This window comes from Cololabis saira, chromosome 16, assembly GCF_033807715.1.
Source record: "Cololabis saira isolate AMF1-May2022 chromosome 16, fColSai1.1, whole genome shotgun sequence".
NCBI lineage: Eukaryota > Metazoa > Chordata > Actinopteri > Beloniformes > Belonidae > Cololabis > Cololabis saira.
Genome location: NC_084602.1, coordinates 26,939,342 through 26,956,784, shown reverse-complemented (window position 1 = coordinate 26,956,784; position 17,443 = coordinate 26,939,342). Strand labels below are relative to the sequence as shown.

Here is a 17,443-nt window from a genome sequence, read left to right as displayed (position 1 = left end):
TACCATTATTGCCTCACAGCCAGATGTTCCTGGTTTGGCTCCTGGGCCTGACAGGAGTCTTTCTGTGTGGAGTTAGCACATTCTCACTTCCTCAGGCTTCTTCCCACAGTCCAAAAACATGCATGTTGGGTTGATTGGCAGTTCTAAGTTGCCCATGGACTGGCAACCTGTCCAGCTGTACTGCTGCCTTTCACCTGTGATATGACCCAATACAGGATTAAGTGGGTACAGAAAATGGATGGAGTAAAGAAAATATGCTTTAATCAGGTTTTTGATATGTAGACAAGACATCAATCATTGTCACCTTTAGTATTTTTATTCGTCATCACACTACACGCCACCGATTGGTTAGTATATCAAATGATGTTGCTGGCTTGAACACAAATCCTGGGTTATGGTAAGAACCAAGTGCCTTCACCACCGCTCTGCCCTGACTGGTGATAATCACCAACCTTTAACACCTGTGAGTGGGCAGCTGCTGATTACCTGTGTGACTGACGGCATCACAGTGAGCCTTCGCTCCTCTAGTGGGAAGTATAGTATGTCCTTTTCGAGCCTTGTGGCCCATAGAGCCGGGGTTTATCTCCGGTTTCTGTAGCGCAAACGAACAGGTGGTAACCACCCCCAGATAGGACGCTAGTCTATCGCTGGATACTTCCCCTTGCAAAGCTAGGTACCCATACCCTGGGTGAAGTGAGGAAAGCCGAGAGTAAAGCATCTTTCCCAAAGATGCACAAAGTGATGCCAGTGCCAGGGTTCAAACCCTCAATGGTTTTCTTTATTCTGAACTAAGTCTGTGCAATAAATGAGAACGTCACCCAAAGAGAAACAACGTCTGGACTGTGTAATTAATAGGACTGGAATATGCGTAAAGGTCATTCCTAACCACTGCAGGTGACTAATTAAGTTTTTGTTCTGAGATAGTCACCACAGCACATTTATTTATTTTAGATATTTACAGTTTATATACACCTTGTCTTCAAGTCAGTGGCGTCAATTCAGTCGAAGCTAAGGTTACGAGTCACAGAACTTAGAGTATCAATCAACACGTCCAGTAAATACTCATCACAGAAGTCTGCTATGTAGCTTATCTGTGTGGTCAAGAAAATTGGAACTTTTTCAAATGCAGTCTCGCTCACTGCAAAAACTCAAAATCTTAGCAGGAATATTTGTCTTATTTCTAGTTAAAATGTCTCATTTTTGTCTCATTACACTTAAAACAAGAGTCATCGCCAGAAAAATAACTTATTTGACCATTTTCACCAGTTTCAAGTACATTTTCAATTGAAATAAGTAGAAAAATCTGCCAGTGGGACACGATTTATCTTCTCATTACAAGCAAAAAAAATGTTCTACTTATTTTAAGTGAAAATCTACTTGAAACAGGTGAAAAATGTTGGTTTTGAGTCTTGTCTTAAATGTAATGAGATTTTTTTTTGTACTAAAAATTTGACATTTTAACTAGAAATAAGACAAATATTCTTGTTAAGATTTTCAGTTTTTGCAGTGTATAATTAGTGAAATCGATCATGTTGTTCTGATTTGCATGTGTAGTTATTCTATATGTATTAAGTAATAGAATAATAAATACACATAGACACAGAGTAATTCCATAAATGTATTTAAAAAAACAAACATTTACATTTTCCCTTGAAGACAAGGTGTGGTGGCTGCCATACCTTGCCCCTGCAAGGATGCACAAAGTGATGCCAGTGCCAGGGTTCAAACCCTCAATGGTTTTCTTTTTTCTGAACTAAGTCTGTGCAATAAATGAGAACGTCACCCAAAGAGAAACAACGTCTGGACAGTGTAATTAATAGGACTGGAATATGCGTAAGGGTCATTCCTAACCACTGCAGGTGACTAATTAAGTTTTTGTTCTGAGATAGTCACCACAGCACATTTATTTATTTTAGATATTTACAGTTTATATACACCTTGTCTTCAAGTGAAACATTTACATTTCCTTTGTATTTGTCATTTCCACTCATGTGGCTCTCTGGCATTAATGACTGATGACACAGACGCACTGAGCCTCCAGCTGCTGCTGACAGACATCAGTCCTCCCTGGTGACTTGAGACAATAATATCGCAGTCACACATCTTTCAGAACACGTAACTGAGCCCCTGTCCTGTTCCTCTTTAGGAAAGTAAATTTTTTATCCCATTTTTAGAGATATTTAGATGAAGTCTTCGCTTTTTGGGCAGAAATGTCTTCCATCCATCTCTCTGATCTGAGTTTTTTCACGTTGTCGCCACTAACCTCGCGAGAACTGCGACCCAGGCTACAGCATGTGGCAGTAGCACAGGGATGCTTTTTAAAAAGTATTATATTATAAAACGGGGAATTTACGGGAAAATGCTAATACGGGAGGGCGGCGGGAAAGAGGGGTAAAATACTGTCGTTTCCCAGCGTTTCCCAGCCAAAACAGCAGACTTGACGGATATGCTCAGAAATATAAAAGGGATGTCTTCCCCTTTTCCCACAACTGGTGTGTGCCATGAATGCAGCACGCGTTAAGTTTCGTTTTCTCCACATTTTCTCCACAATAAAACAATTATAATCCGCTGCAGCAGTGTCGTCAGTGTCTGAGCCTTACCGATAAAAAAGATGGTTCTTGGTGAGTAGCCATTATCAGAATAACTTGGATTATTTTTATTTGTTGAAACGTGCTTGCTTACAGTGTTTTGTATGAAGCTCAGTCACTGGTTGATGTGAATTGTCCTGTTTTGTTTCAGGAAAAGTCGCAGCAGGAGCAGGTAGGCCTATGATTTTCTTTCACACAGACGCTTTTTTGAATTGTTGCTGTAAATATGTCCGGTAAGTGTGTGAAACATAAATGTTTCACAGACCCACTGAAACACAGACTTTTAGTGAATTGGGGGATCTTAATTGCATTGAGAAGTAAGTATCAGTCTTAGTTTGTTCGTATGTTGCTGTGTTTGATCTGTCTTGTTTTTAAAATAGATTTTTGCAAGAACAAAGAAAAATTCGTCCTGTTACTTATTTTCAATTTTTTTTTTAGAGTTACCATAACCTGGATGATTGATCTCTTTTGATATTTAAAATGCACTTCTGCTCTTTCTTGTCACACCCTTCTCTTTAAACCCTGCATGGTGATGATTTCTAGTTGCATATCAGTTCTATTACTTATTATCAGTTTTATTACTCTGATCAGGGCGCTGTTGTTGTTCTAAGTAATTTAATTCATCTGTTTCTCATTCTGACTCAGTGTGATCTTGAAGGACTCTTATTAGGGCCCGAGCATCTTCAGTGCGAAGGCCCTATTGTATCTGTAGGCCAGGGGTAGGCAATTCCGGTCCTCGAGGGCCGGTGTCCTGCATGTCTTAGATGTTACCCTGCTTCAGCACACCGTGATAAAACTAACTGTGTCATTAACAGAATTGTGCAGCCCTGGATGACAAGCTGATGACGATGATTAATTAGAATCAGGTGTGTTAAAGCAGGGAAACATCTAAAACATGCAGGACACCGGCCCTCGAGGACCGGAATTGCCTACCCCTGCTGTAGGCCTGCCTTCCTTCCTTCCTTCCTTCCTTCCTTCCTATGACTCTGGAAATATGATATTAAGGTGGAAAAGTTACATAGTGCCGCTTTAAATGAACTTCAAACCAATCAAAGAGCTGGAAATTTGCGGTTGGTAATTTTATAGCTGGCTCGGCTCAGCTGCTCAGACTTGACACATGCACCGGATACCACAGACAGACCATGTCTTGTTTAGACAGAATACCCTTAATTCTAGCAATATTTTTTAGGTGGCGGAATAATAATAATAATTCAAAATGGCCGACATCCTGGACCTGTTCAGTTTCGGCGGTCAGTAGAAGAGTAAAATCATTTTCAGTGACTTAAAGGTGGGAGCCTTTCCTGTAGATTCATGTTGAATTTCACTGCGTAAATGATTGAATGACTTCCTTCCTTCCTTCCTTCCTTCCGACAAAAGGAGGGCCTTTTTGCCCCCCTAAACGTGCCCAAAAAGTCAGCAAAGTTTGCACGCAAGACCGGCCTGGCGAAAAATTTGATACTTAATGGTATGCATTAATGGCCGTGGCGAAATGGCTCAACAGCGCCCCCCGGAAAACTTTTTGCCTCAAGCCCCACAATACGCTTTGACGTACATGCACAAAAATCGGTACACACCTGTATCATGTCGCAACTTAAAGAAAAGTCTCTTGGCGCCATGGCCGAAACCGAACAGGAAGTCACACATTTTGAATTAATTGTGTCATTTTGGCAAAATTTATGCCATTCCTGCGGCAGTTAATACGGCCCGAACCGTAACGTGCCCCCAAGTATGTTATACATTAAAATGTGCGTCTCCATCCTCCAACACCACGCATTACTTTTCTCTTTCAAAAGCGTTACTGTGGCGACGCTAGATGCCAAAAAGCACGCCCACCCTTCATCTGATTGGTTCAGACAGAAAAAACTTTGTGCCTCAAGCCTAGGGCTGGGCGATTATACGATCTCTATTTGTGATCGCGATCAAATTAAGCTCGATCACGGTGATCAGCTGTGGGTCTACTTTCTCGATCACGTGCAAAACATGCTGCAGCAAAGTGCACGACAACCAATCACAACCCGCTTTCCTGGCACCGCGCTGTCTGCATTAATTGATCATGCATGACATGCCGCGGCAAGTTGCATGACCATAGGCAGTAAAGTAGTCACATCTGCCTCCCCTGCACTGGTGGGAGCAAGCGTGACCAGAGAAAATAAAACTACAAGACAACAACCGCAGGCTAGCGTTAGCTTAGCTTCGAGCCGACCGGGACTCACGGTTAGCGGTTATTTATTTATTTATTTCGCCGGACAACTTCTTCCGAGCGTACAGGAGGAGGGTGTGATGGATTGACAAAATGCCCTTCGTGATGGATGTATTGTGTATTCGAACCGCACTCATTAAAGTTGTGATTCGCTCTGCTTGTACCACAAATTACTCTGATCACCGCCGACTTCAGAAACTCCGCGGCCCCGACATGGGTGTGTGTGTGTGTGCGTGCGTGCGTGCGTGTGTGTGTGTGTGTGTGTGCGCGCGCTCAGCGGAGTGAATGTGTCGGAGCGCGGAGGCAACAAGCAGAGCTCACCAGATGACGCCGTAGGCTCTGCGTTGGTGTAAAGGTGCGGGTATGGTTCTGCGTCACACACACGCAGAGCACACGGCGCACCCGTGGTGCCGTCACGAATCGTTCAGAGTTCTCCGTCTCTCCATTTGGTCGCGGTGCAGTACCCCCCGCGGCCACTAGTTAGCGATCTTTTTCTGAATGGTTTATCCGACTTTTTCCGGTCACAGTAAATCAAAGAAATAAGGACAACTATTGTGCAAAAAACAAAAACAAAAAAATCATATATAAACGAAGAAAAAAGCCCTGGAAGTTCACTACTGATTCAAACCGGAAACCGGAAATGCTTCGCTTTCAAACGAACCAATCACAGCCCTCTCGGTCTGCGTGTGGACGGCGTCTCCTCGACGCGTAGTTACAATTTTCGGGAGGTGCACGTCACTGACGGCGCATGTGACGGCGTGTCCTCTGCGTGTCCAAAAACCACACGCCGTAGACACGGCGTCGTTTTGACGCAGAAGTATAATTCAGCCTTAACGCGGGACCATAAATCAGCCGCCTTAAGTCCCTTTAGGTTAATACTGTGAGAAATAACCTCTCATAATAGCGGTACTACAGTTAATAAATGTAATAAAACTGCCGTTTCTGCTGGCTACTGAGTCCTGTAAGTGGCGAGTGAGTTTTAACTCCTTAATTACCAACCAGCGTCAGAGTCACGCACAGTAAACAAACAGTGATGTTAGAGAGCCACCTGTTGGTCAATTTAAGCAACCGCATCGCCAGCTGCTTGACAGTGGCTCAAATCATATTAGTTTACTGTTTTTGTTTTTAATAATGTCATTGCAATTTTATCTATGCAATTGTGAAAAAAATTGCAAAATAAATGAAAAACTGTGAACAACCGCATTCCGTAGGCTATTCGGTACTCAGTATTCAGCCAAGTCTTTAAATTTTATTCCGCTTCAGTTTCGGCCTCAAATTTTCATTTTGGTGCATCCCTAGTTTTTTCGGTGGGTACCACTGGTAGCATTCTGGATTCTTGTTAAAACATGCTATTTGCTTTATTTGTTAATAAAAAAAAAAACGAATCTCTGGTTTCTTTCTATTTTTTATTCCAGAAGGGAGGGGGGGATCTTCTGATTTAAAAAAATCGTGATTAAAAATCGAGATCGTTCAATATGGGAAAAAAAATCGTGATCACTTTTTTTTGCCATATCGCCCAGCCCTACTCAAGCCCCATAATACTGTTTGACGTACATGAACGAAAATCGGTACACACCTGTATCATGTCGCAACTTAAAGAAAAGTCTCTTGCGCCATGGCCGAAACCAAACAGGAAGTCACACATTCTGAATTAATTGCAGAATTTTGGAGCAATATATGCCATTCCTTCGAGAATTAATACGGCCCGAACAGTATCGTGAACCCAGATATGTTATACATCAAAATGTGCGTCTCATCCTGCGGACTATGCGCATTACTTTTCTCTTTCAAAAGTGTTACCGTGGCGACGCTAGACACCAAAAAAGCATGCCCCCCCCCCCCCCCCCCCCCCCCCCCTTCATCTGATTGGTCCGTATTTGATAGTTCCCCAAAAGGCACCAAATTTGGCATGCAAGCCAGCCCTGGCGATAAATTTGATACTTCATGGTTTGCATTAATAGGCGTGGCAAAATGGATTAACAGCGCCCTCTAGAAAACTTTTATCTGCCATAACATTTGAATGGTTTGACATAAAGAGTCGTGGGTGGTGTCATCGGACTCGGTATTGAGTCCTTGACCATAATTGGTGAAAATTAGCCCCGCCCCTTCTTCTAATTGGTTGTCCCTATTTTCTGCTATAACTTTTGAATGGTTTGACATAGAGAGTTGTGGGTGGTGTCACCTGAATCGGTATTGAGTCCTTGAGCTTCATTGGCCTGAATTAGCCCCGCCCCTTCTTCTGATTGGTTCTCCCTATTTTCTGTTATAGCTTTTGAATAGTTTGACATAGAGAGTCGTGGGTGGTGTCATCAGACACTGTATTGAGTCCTTGACCTTCTTTGGCCTGAATTAGCCCCGCCCCTTCTTCTGATTGGTTGTCCCTATTTTCTTCTTCTTCTTCTTCTTCTTCTTCTTCTTCTTCTTCTTCTTCTTCTTCTTCTTCTTCTTCTTCTTCTTCTTCTTCTTCTTCTTCTTCTTCTTCTTCTTCTTCTTCTTCTTCTTCTTCTCTTCTTCTTCTCTTCTTCTTCTTCTTCTTCTTCTTCTTCTTCTCTTCTTCTTCTTCTTTCTTCTTCTTCTTCTTCTTCTTCTTCTTCTCTTCTTCTTCTTCTTCTTCTTCTTCTTCTTCTTCTTCTTCTTCTTCTTCTTCTTCTTCTTCTTCTTCTTCTCTTCTTCTTCTTCTTCTTCTTCTTCTTCTTCTTCTTCTTCTCTTCTTCTTCTTCTTCTTCTTCTTCTTCTTCTCTTCTTCTTCTTCTTCTTCTTCTTCTTCTTCTTCTTCTTCTTCTTCTTCTTCTTCTTCTCTTCTTCTTCTTCTTCTTCTTCTTCTTCTTCTTCTTCTTCTTCTTTTCTTCTTATTATCTTATCATGCCAGGAATCAAGTAGGTGACCAGGTGTCAACTCGTAAAATGTCTTGCAATGGAGAAACTAATCACACATGATTAGCAGAAAGTATAGAGGGAATCTTCAGTTATCTTTATCATTTCATTTGAAGATAAAACTTTGAATGTAGAGCCAGTTTCACGAGTCTGAATGATTCAGTGTATGGGAATTTGTTTAAGATTATATTCAGTGTATGTGTGTGTGCGCGTGTGCGTCTTCCTAAGAACAGTTGGAATATGTAATATGATTCTCAGATCTTATGTATGTGTATAACCAACAGGGGTCCACAGATGTGTAGGCAGATTTTGATGGTGGCACATTCTGAAGTGCTCAAGTTATTGTGTATTTGCACACAATGAGGAAATTACAGAACACTTTTTTACTTACACAAAATAACATTTATTACATGTTTGACATCAAGCGGTTGTATCCTTGTATCAACTGTAATTTTGGTGACACTACAGTAAGTAAAAGTGAAGTATTGAATGTTTTTAATAGTAAAAAAAAAGTCAAAAATTCTCGTAGATCACATGTTTAAGATCGGACTGTTGTATCATGAACAGGAGATCGTGGATCATGGTCTGAGCAGATTTTGGTGACTTGCCAAACTATTAAATGTGTTTTACACACAGATTTAGCAAATTCAATGCAGCTTTGCCATATTAAAAAGGTAATATTTTAGTATAACTGACATAGCATCACTGATGCTTTCTTTTATTTTGGTGACACTACAATTGGTGATGGTTAAATTATTAAATGTGTTTGGTTATAAAACATTTTACAAAATTCTGGTGACATTGACGTTATTGAATATTTGGGTTCCCAATTTGTAGATGGTCCCTAAGTCAGCCTCTGACAGCCAGTTGCATGTTGAAATCAATCTTTTGTGCAGTACAGAGTCTCCTTTTGTTAACGGTCAGTTTGTAGCTTATTTTCTGTGTTTCAGTGGTAGAACAGAGGTAAGATTAATGCTTTTACATATTTTGTTTTTGGAGTTATTGACTCCAGAAGTGGAAATCTGCGAATATCTGTCCAACTTTACCGGAACCTGTAAACAAGACAATATCCACTCTTTTTTTTTTTTTTCCATTTGTCTCCTTAAACAACGATGACAAAAAATCAAGTATCTCTTCACTGGTGTTATTGTAATCTATATCTAGGTTTAGGAAGAAACTTTATAGTTTAAGGGTCACATTATGTTTTCCGTTGTCTCCATGTAGACAGCTGTATTATTGTACAGTTTTGATTATTGCAATATTTGCAATAATTGATTAGCTCTCTCATTTAAAAAAAAAAAAAACCCAACAAAACGGCTGTAGCTATACTTCAGAAACAATCAAGGCAGTCATATGCAGAGCGCTAGCAGTTGCCAGTAACTATTATAAGATTGTATTTATACTCAGTGATTCATGATTGTAAAATGTAACTAAAAACAGAATGCAATGCTTTGCAAATCTCCTGAACCCGTATTTTAATCCCAATAGAACATAAAAAAACCCATCAGATGTTGAAACTTTGATTTTTGATGCCAGCAGCACATCTCTAAAAAGTTGAACTTTTTTGTGTGTCTTGTCTCGTCCATCTCCAGTGGGAGCAGTAGGGGCGGTGGTCTTGGCTCCTGTTGTTTTGACAACTATTGGTTTCACATCAGCTGGAATCGCAGCAGGATCCTACGCTGCAGGTATGATGTCATCTGCAGCCATCGCTAATGGAGGAACAGTGGCAGCTGGAGGTGTGGTGGCGGTTTTGCAGTCTGCAGGTATTTTAATTTGATTGGTGCTCTAATAATTGCGTATTAATGGTTTTGTGACAGATCTCCACTCATTGTGTTCCATGTGTCCTTGATTGACAGGTGCTAGTGATCTGTCACAGTTTGCATTATTCACAAGCAGCCTTCCCGTTCTGAATCAAAGTTCTTTTACTCTTTTTTTTTTTTTTTTTTTTTTTTTTTTTTTTTTTTAATGTATTGGCTTATTTGTGAAGTTGCTAAAGTCTGTAGGCCTGCTACACCTGTTTTTCCTTTTTATATCGCCTGAATTTAGTGAAATAAGTGCCGGGTTGCCTGTCATTTGACGTGGTAAAGAACCCCTTTTTATGCGAGCACAAAGAAATCAGAGAACCACCAAGCGTTTACTTTTTGGATTTTGAAAGTTTTGGATTGGACAAATCTGGTTTATACAAGAGGAAAAGCTGGACTGTGCTTAACTAGTACTGTGGTGCACCACTTAGAGGCTCTCTGCTGCTCTATAGTCTAATCAAACTTGTCATGTTTTGTCCGCAGGTGCCGCTGGTTTGACAACGGCCGGCACTGCAGCCGTGGCCGGTGCTGGAGCAGCCATAGGATGGGTGACGAGCCTTTTAAAGTAAATAGAATGATGATGATGATGATGATGATGATGATGATGATGACGATGATGATGAAGAAGAATTAAAAATGAAGAATAAAATAAAGGAGAAAAATCTGAATAGTAATTTTAGCACCTTCAAGAGGTCTTTTACACTTTCAGAAGTGTTGGTATGAATGACATGCTAAGTTTAAGTGATAATTTCTGTAATGGTTTCTGATACAAAAAAATATACACAGACAGAAAACAAAATGAATAACAGACAAATATCTCGAAATATCAGCAGTACAATTCCAAAAAAGCTGGAATGCCTTGTAAAATGTAGAGCAAAATAAAAATGTAATGATTTGCAAGTCGCATAAACCCATATTGTTTTCCCAATTAAACATTAAAAAAAACATCAGATGTTGAAAATGTGTTTTTGATGGCCCATGTGGATACTGAGCAACTGAAGATTGTGGAGACTGATTTTTGCTTGTTTTTAATCAACCCTGAATTATCTTTGAAATGCCAGAACTCGTGCCTAAAATCCTCTGTAATCACAATATTGCTGAAAACAGCCTAAGTTATTCTTGCAACCCTTTTTCTTTTAGTTGTAGCCATTTCATTTAGACCCACAACGGTTTCAGGCCTGGTGTGTGCTGGTAGGCGCTGTCTGCAGCAGTAACAACATCATGTCATCATGGTGACTGTTTTTGTCCCCCCTCTGCAAATCCAACGTTGGCAATTTACTCTGGACAGAATTTACCACAAGGAATAAAATAAAGTGACCACCACATCCAATAATACACAATACACAGATGGATTACCTGAGGCCAGTCAGACACCTGACAAGGAGGTCATGGAGGTGTCCTTGATCATGATCATGAGCTGCAGCTTTTCACTCATTTACAGCGGCTAGATGGTGTGAAATCATAGAAAGGTGATTCTCACGGTGCTGCCACCAATATCTAGATGTGAGTGAGCTCCCAGCAGAAAAAAGATGTGACCGCAAGGCAAACTGCAGCAGGTCCAGACATTTTCTTGCCTGCAACCTCAGATGGGTCAAAACCAGCCAGAGTCTCCTAAACTGGTCAGTGGACACCCAGCAAGCTTGCTTTCCCACCAGTTGAAGTTCGGAAATGTGAATTGAGAGTGACCTGCATGAACTACGAGGAGAAAGTTTCATTTTTGAGAAGACAACTTTTGACCTGCTCAGTTTCACGACGGCTGCTGAAAATAAGAAGCTACAAAATGGTAGAAAATAAGATCCCTGAACAAATACACTGACAATAAAACTGTCACATTTGCTTCAACATTTCTATTTTGATTAAGGTAAAGGTATAAGCTGATTGACTAATCAGTATGATGATTTTTCTTACATTTACTGGTGTATAATATACATTTACACGTACATACAAACTCACATGTTTACATTGGTCAAATTTGATTTATTTAATGTAATAGTTTTTTTGATATCCTGCAAAGATCTTTGAATGGGGCTGGAAAATAGCAGCTGACATAAAACAGTGAACTTATCCACATGAATACGGTAGTCATACTGCAATGATGAGTTTCAGAGTTGTTTCACGGAACAAATCCACCTGAAACTGCAGCAGGTCCAGATATTTCCTCCCCTGCAACCTCGGATGGGTCAGAACCAGCTTCTCAAACACCTTCATCAGGTGAGGTGAGGGAAACTGGTCTGCTGAGTTCATTGTACAGGTGAGGTGGTGTTTCCTGCTTTGGCTTTTCAGCCTGATGAACTCTCAACACTCATAGAGTCTCAGAGTAATCAATCACTGTGCAATAATAATAACTACAATCATATGCTGTAACAATGCACCTTTCAATAACCATGTCTACCTCATACTGCTGCACCTTTCACTTTAAAAAAAATTGTATATATTTTAATAAGACCACCGTCAGTGCTGTAAGCTCTATGCTCAGGCCAATATGCTTGCCCGTAGATTCCATATGTGCACAGCGGATGTTAAAGTAAATCTATTCATAGCCTATTGTACACCTCCTTACACAGCTCACCTTTGGTGTAATTTTACCACCGCCAAGCTAAAGAAGTTGCAGGTAGCATATAATGATGCGTTCAGGATCCTCCTTAAAGCGACACTACGTAACTTTTCCACCTTAATATAATATTTCCAGAGTCATTGTGATGGTACATCAACTTCCAACAGGTTTAATGACACCTCTGTCATGGTCTGAGGGGGTCTGTATCGCCTTCACTGGCACTATGTAACTTTGAGGAGCATGGTAGGTAGTGTAAACTTTAGTGTGTCAGAGTCGCTCCTGTAGTTTCTTGTGCTGGCCCCCCCTTCTCCTCCCTTTTCTCTCTTTTGTCCATGTTGCAGCATCCTTTGCCGGACACCGGAACCTGCAGGTGGTCGTGGGTGGCTTGTAGCTTGCATTACGGAGCACAAGTCTTTCCCTGACCCTGCACCCCAACCTGGGACTTGCTGATTGGGCCGGAGCTTCGGGAGCTGCGTGCTGGCCTGCGGTCCCCACCCCTGGTCATCCCGTTGCTGCTTCCACATGCCTGCTGTGCTGTTGCCGTCCCTGACCCACCAGTCTGGCCCTCGGCAGGAGGGTCCCCCCTTATGAGCCTGGTCCTGCTCAAGGTTTCTTCCCTCCTAAAAGGGAGTTTTTCCTTGCCACTGTTTGGCTTAAGGTTTTTCTCCCACTAGGGGAGTTTTTACCTGCCATTGTTTATGTAATAACTGCTCGGGGGTCATGTTCTGGGTATGGGTCTCTGGAAAGCGTCTAGAGACAACTCTGTTGTATTAGACGCTATATAAATAAAATTGAATTGAAAAATTGAATTGAATGGTAGGAACCCTGCCACACTACTGGTGAAGCACTACCGCTTTTGTCCAAAGGAGACGCCAAACTCAACAAAAGCTGAAAGTTACGTTGTGCTGCTTTAAGCTTCCAAGATGGACAAGTGCAAGCACTTTATTTGTTAATTGTTATGTCCCCACCTTCCATGCTCTGCTGAAGAATTTTCTGTTTAAATTTATGTGTTGACTCCATGAGTCAGAAAATTGTCTAATAACTGCACTCACTAACATCAAACGGAGTGATACAAGGTACACATCTGGACTATGGAAACATTGGAACAGATGTTTGCATGTATTTTAATGTATTTTATATGGAACCTTTTGAGTCTGTAATAAAGTACCATTTGTCTATTTACTGTACAGTGAGCAAAACAACCAGAGTCAAATTCCCTGTCTGGCATGTTCAAACTTGGTCAATAAACCTGATTCTGATTCTGATTACTTAACTAAACCCCCACCCAAGTCCTCCCAAGCCCCTCCCGAGCAGACATCCTTTCCAGCGGATGCTGGGGGGTCCCCGGACCCCGGGTTGAGAACCCCTGCACTGCAAAAACTCAAAATCTTACCAGGAATATTTGTCCTATTTCTAGTTAAAATGTCTCATTTTTAGTCAAAAAATCTCATTACACTTAAAACAAGAGTCATTACCAGAAAAATAACTTATTTGACAATTGTCACCTGTTTCAAGTACATTTTCACTTGAAAAAAGTAGAAACATCTGCCAGTGGGACAAGATTTTTCTTCTCATTGCAAGCAAAAAAATCTTATTCCACTGGCAGATTTTTCTACTTATTTTAAGTGAAAATGTACTTGAAACAGGTGAAAATAGTTTTTTTTTCAGTGATGAGTCTTGTTTTAAGTGTAATGCGATTTTTCTTTTACTGAAAATTAGACATTTTATCTAGAAATAAGCAGTACTCGAGTTGTAAAAAAAAAAATCAGTGGGGATGGTGGATTTTATCATATGGGGACAGATAATTTGTGCTGATTACAAATAATATAATATATTACAAATAATAGCACTGACCAAAACACCTGCAGAATTACTGCAGGAATGACATAGCAGCAGTTAAATGCAGCCTTCTGTAAGCTTTAAATATCCACTGGGCTTACATCAAATACATAAAAACACAACAGTAAAAAACAGTTTTCTGAACTTATCAATATGCCTCTGTCCTTCACAGGATAATTAAAATGGATCACTGCAAAAACTCAAAATCTTAACAAGAATATTTGTCTTATTTCTAGTTAAAATGTCTCATTTTAGTAAAAAAATCTTATTACACTCAAAACAAGACTCATCACTGGAAAAAAACAACAATTTTCACCTGTTTCAAGCAGATTTTCACTTAAAATAAGTAGAAAAATCTGCCAGTGGAACAAGATTTTTTGCTTGTAATGAGAAGATAAATCTTGTCCCACTGGCAGATTTTTCTACTTATTTTAAGTGAAAATGTACTTGAAACAAGTGCAAATTGTCAAATAAGTTATTTTTCTGGTGTTATTTTTCTGGTGATGACTCTAAATGTTGAAATAGCAGTAAAACCACATTCATTGATGAAATGACATAAGGAATGGAAAGGGGGGATGGCAGTTTTACTGAGGGGATGATTTTGACCGTTTTTATTTCAGCTCGAGTACTGGAATTAAGACAAATATTGTTGTTAAGATTTTGAGTTTTTGCAGTGTGGACCAGCTCGTCCTCCTCGGCAGCTCCGTGATCCGGCTGAAGGGGCGGAGCGGGCGGAGCTCCGCTCGGCTCCGCTCGGCTGCTCGGCTGATCGCTGTTTGCACCAGTCAGTGTGTTCGACCGCAGCCGGGCTGCGTGTGAGTGGCCTGCCCAGACGCTTCTCCAGCCGTGGACGGCTGCAACTTTCCAGGATTATGAGGCTGGACGCTTGTAATTTATTAATTCACGACGGCTGTCACGAAACATTGGTCCATGTGGATGTAGGCTCCGCCTAAGCGCCGACCAGTCCGCCGGGATGATGATGCTGGAGCTCGCCTGAGAGCTTCTTCTCTGCTCCCTTTTTTCCTGGATTTCCTTTTGTATTTTTATATATTTCTTTTTTTTTTACCAAGTTTTCCACCATTTTCAAAGTCATTTGTTTCCCTCTAAAGTTTTAAAGATGGTTTTCCTCGCGCTGGCTCGAAACAAACCTGGATAAAGACGTGCTACGTGACGACCCCCGCGCTCCGCGCCCGGCGCTGCTCGGCTCCGGTGAGCCGGCGCTTCGAGCCTCTTCGTCGGCCACAGAAACCCGACCGCCCCGCTGTGGCGGACGGAGCAGCCGAGGACCACTGAAACCACATTTATAGCTCCGCTTCAGTGCTACTACTGAAAGTACCACGCTAGTTCAGTGGCTTTAATTACGTGGGTAAAGTAAATCGCCCCTGAATTGACCAAATTTGTACAATATTTACATTAATTTATATTTATTTTGTCAACTTGTTAGCCACTTTAGCTTGTTAGCATCACATTGTATATCTAGTGTGTGTTGTGTTACCCTTGATAAAACAGACAGACAGACGCGTTTTAGGTTGAAATATAGTATATAAAACGTGTCACTTAATAAGTTCCATTATTTCTTGTTTTTCTTGTGCATAAATCGCTGTTTTTACCCCCTAAAACGAATGAAACGTGGGCGTCAGCGGAGGTATTTTTAATAACAGGAAGTGCACTTCTCAAACTTTTCCCACTCCGAAGTCAAAGTTTTAAGACTCTCTGTTGCATACCTGTCAAGTTTGGATTTAAAAACAAGGGTCCCATCAGCCCAACCAAGGTCCAGTATCTTACATTTCGAGAAAGATTTATAACAAATGTTAAATATCTATCTGTCAACCACTTACACACTACAATTATGTGCTCAGAATTTGATAGGCCGACCTTTGTTGACCCTGAAATTCCTATAATAGAGCCTAAATGAAAACACAAAAGAGAATTAAAGCACATTTATTTATATTAAATATTTTAAGTTTAAATACACATTGATTGTCTTCAAGTGAAACATTTACATTTTCACTCATGTGGTTCTCTGGCATTTACTGATTGATGACACAGAGAGACATTAACATCGCCCATCCTGCTCATCTTTAGGACAGTAAATTCGGTATCCCATTTTTAGAGATATTTACACGAAGTCTTCGCTTTTTTGGGCAGAAATGCCTTCACTCTCGTCTCGTTACATCCGTCCATCTCTGATTTTGTTGTATTGAGTGTGTTCCAGTTGTCGCCACTAACCTCGCGAGAACTGCCACCCAGGCTACAGCAAGTGGCAATTCTGGCGAAGTTAGTGACAATTCAGTTTGGAGAGGCACAATAATGTTTTTTTTTAATTATTTTTATATTATAAAACTGGAAAATACTAATACGGGAGGACGGCGGGAAAGAGGGGTAAAATACGGTAGGTTCCACGCCAAAACAGGAGACTTGACAGGTATGCTCTGCTGTTTTCCCCCCACAGAGGCTGGTCTATCCCTGGATTTATTCACCTCTGGGATTTTTGAATCAGCTATTGATGCATCTTGGGGAGTCCATGAGAGAGTGCGAGTACAGCCAGATCAGCACTCGCAGCTCCACACCCATGGAGACCCCTTACAAAAAGAAGAGCCCGAAGAGGAAGAAGTGGGAGACCTTCCCAGGTCGGAATAAATTTTACTGTGATGGGAGGATTATGATGGCCAAGCAGACGGGGGTTTTCTACCTCACACTCATCCTCATTCTTGTGACCTGTGGACTCTTCTTCGTCTTTGAGTAAGTGTGTTTGAGAGATATTCATTTTATCTCTTTGTGTTCACATCTACTGTTTACCTTTTGTGAGGTAACACTGCATACCTGTCAAGCTTTGGATTTAAAAATAAGGGACATTTTCCACCGCTGTCCCACCAGTCCAACCGAGGTCCAGTATCTTACATTTAAGACAGATTTACGAGAAATCTAAAATAACTACCTGTCAACCACTTACAAACTACAACTATGAGCTTTATATACCCATTGATTGTCTTAAAGTGAAACATTTACATTTTATTTTAATTTGTCATTTTCACTCATGGGGCTCTGGCATTAATGACAAATTGATGACAAAGACGCATGTTTCTGTGTCTCTAGCTGAAATAACTTTCAGAACTCGTAACTGTTCCCTGTTCTGCTCCTCTTTAGGAAAGTAAATTTGGTTTCCCATTTTTAGAGATATTTACATAAAGTCTTCGCTTTTTTGGGCAGAAATGTCTTCTTTCTCTTTTACATCCATCCATCTCTCTGATTTGTTGTTCCGAGTCCACTCCTGTTGTCGCCACTAATCTCGCGAGAACTGCCACCCAGGCTACAGCAGGTGGCAGTTCTCGCGAGACTAGTGACAATTCAGTTTGCGGTTTAAAAATTATTATATTATAAAAGGGAAAATTACGGGAAAATACTAACACAGAAGGATGGCGGGAAAGAGGGATAAAACACGGTAGTTTCCCGGCCAAAATGGGAGACTTGACAGGTATGTAACACTGTGGATTAGGGATTTCATCTCATAAACTCAGACACCAAACAAAGAGTTGAGGTACAGGGCATTCATGTCACATGCATGACTCTCAAGTGAGCGTGTTTCC

General features: G+C 40.9%; 2 protein-coding genes across 5 annotated transcripts in view; both read left to right on the top strand.

The window, feature by feature from the left end:
- The first annotated feature begins 2,487 nt into the window (after positions 1–2,487).
- LOC133462103 (interferon alpha-inducible protein 27-like protein 2A) lies at positions 2,488–10,410 on the top strand. Its single transcript, XM_061743236.1, has 4 exons — positions 2,488–2,621; positions 2,740–2,760; positions 9,254–9,424; positions 9,947–10,410. Exons 1-4 carry the CDS (start codon positions 2,612–2,614, stop codon positions 10,030–10,032), a joined length of 288 nt encoding a protein of 95 aa, XP_061599220.1. The 5' UTR covers positions 2,488–2,611; the 3' UTR covers positions 10,033–10,410.
- A 4,225-nt stretch (positions 10,411–14,635) lies between these two features.
- Positions 14,636–17,443, top strand: part of zdhhc14 (zinc finger DHHC-type palmitoyltransferase 14) — a 57,706-nt gene continuing 54,898 nt past the window's right edge. For 2 of the 4 annotated variants that reach the window (XM_061744333.1, XM_061744330.1), the window contains exons 1-2: positions 14,636–15,218; positions 16,309–16,598. In XM_061744333.1, coding sequence (XP_061600317.1) covers positions 16,363–16,598 — 236 coding nt within the window. In that variant the 5' untranslated portion in view covers positions 14,636–15,218; positions 16,309–16,362. Of the gene's footprint in view, positions 15,223–16,308; positions 16,599–17,443 lie in introns of all 4 variants that reach the window. The other 2 variants (XM_061744332.1, XM_061744331.1) reach the window with 2 other exon arrangements.

Bases quoted from the DNA above. Each gene is read 5' to 3' on its own strand.
- LOC133462103 (XM_061743236.1), top strand. The intron at 2,761-9,253 runs GTAGGCCTATGA...GTCCATCTCCAG, and splicing joins AAAAGTCGCAGCAGGAGCAG to TGGGAGCAGTAGGGGCGGTG. The intron at 9,425-9,946 runs GTATTTTAATTT...TTTTGTCCGCAG, and splicing joins GGCGGTTTTGCAGTCTGCAG to GTGCCGCTGGTTTGACAACG.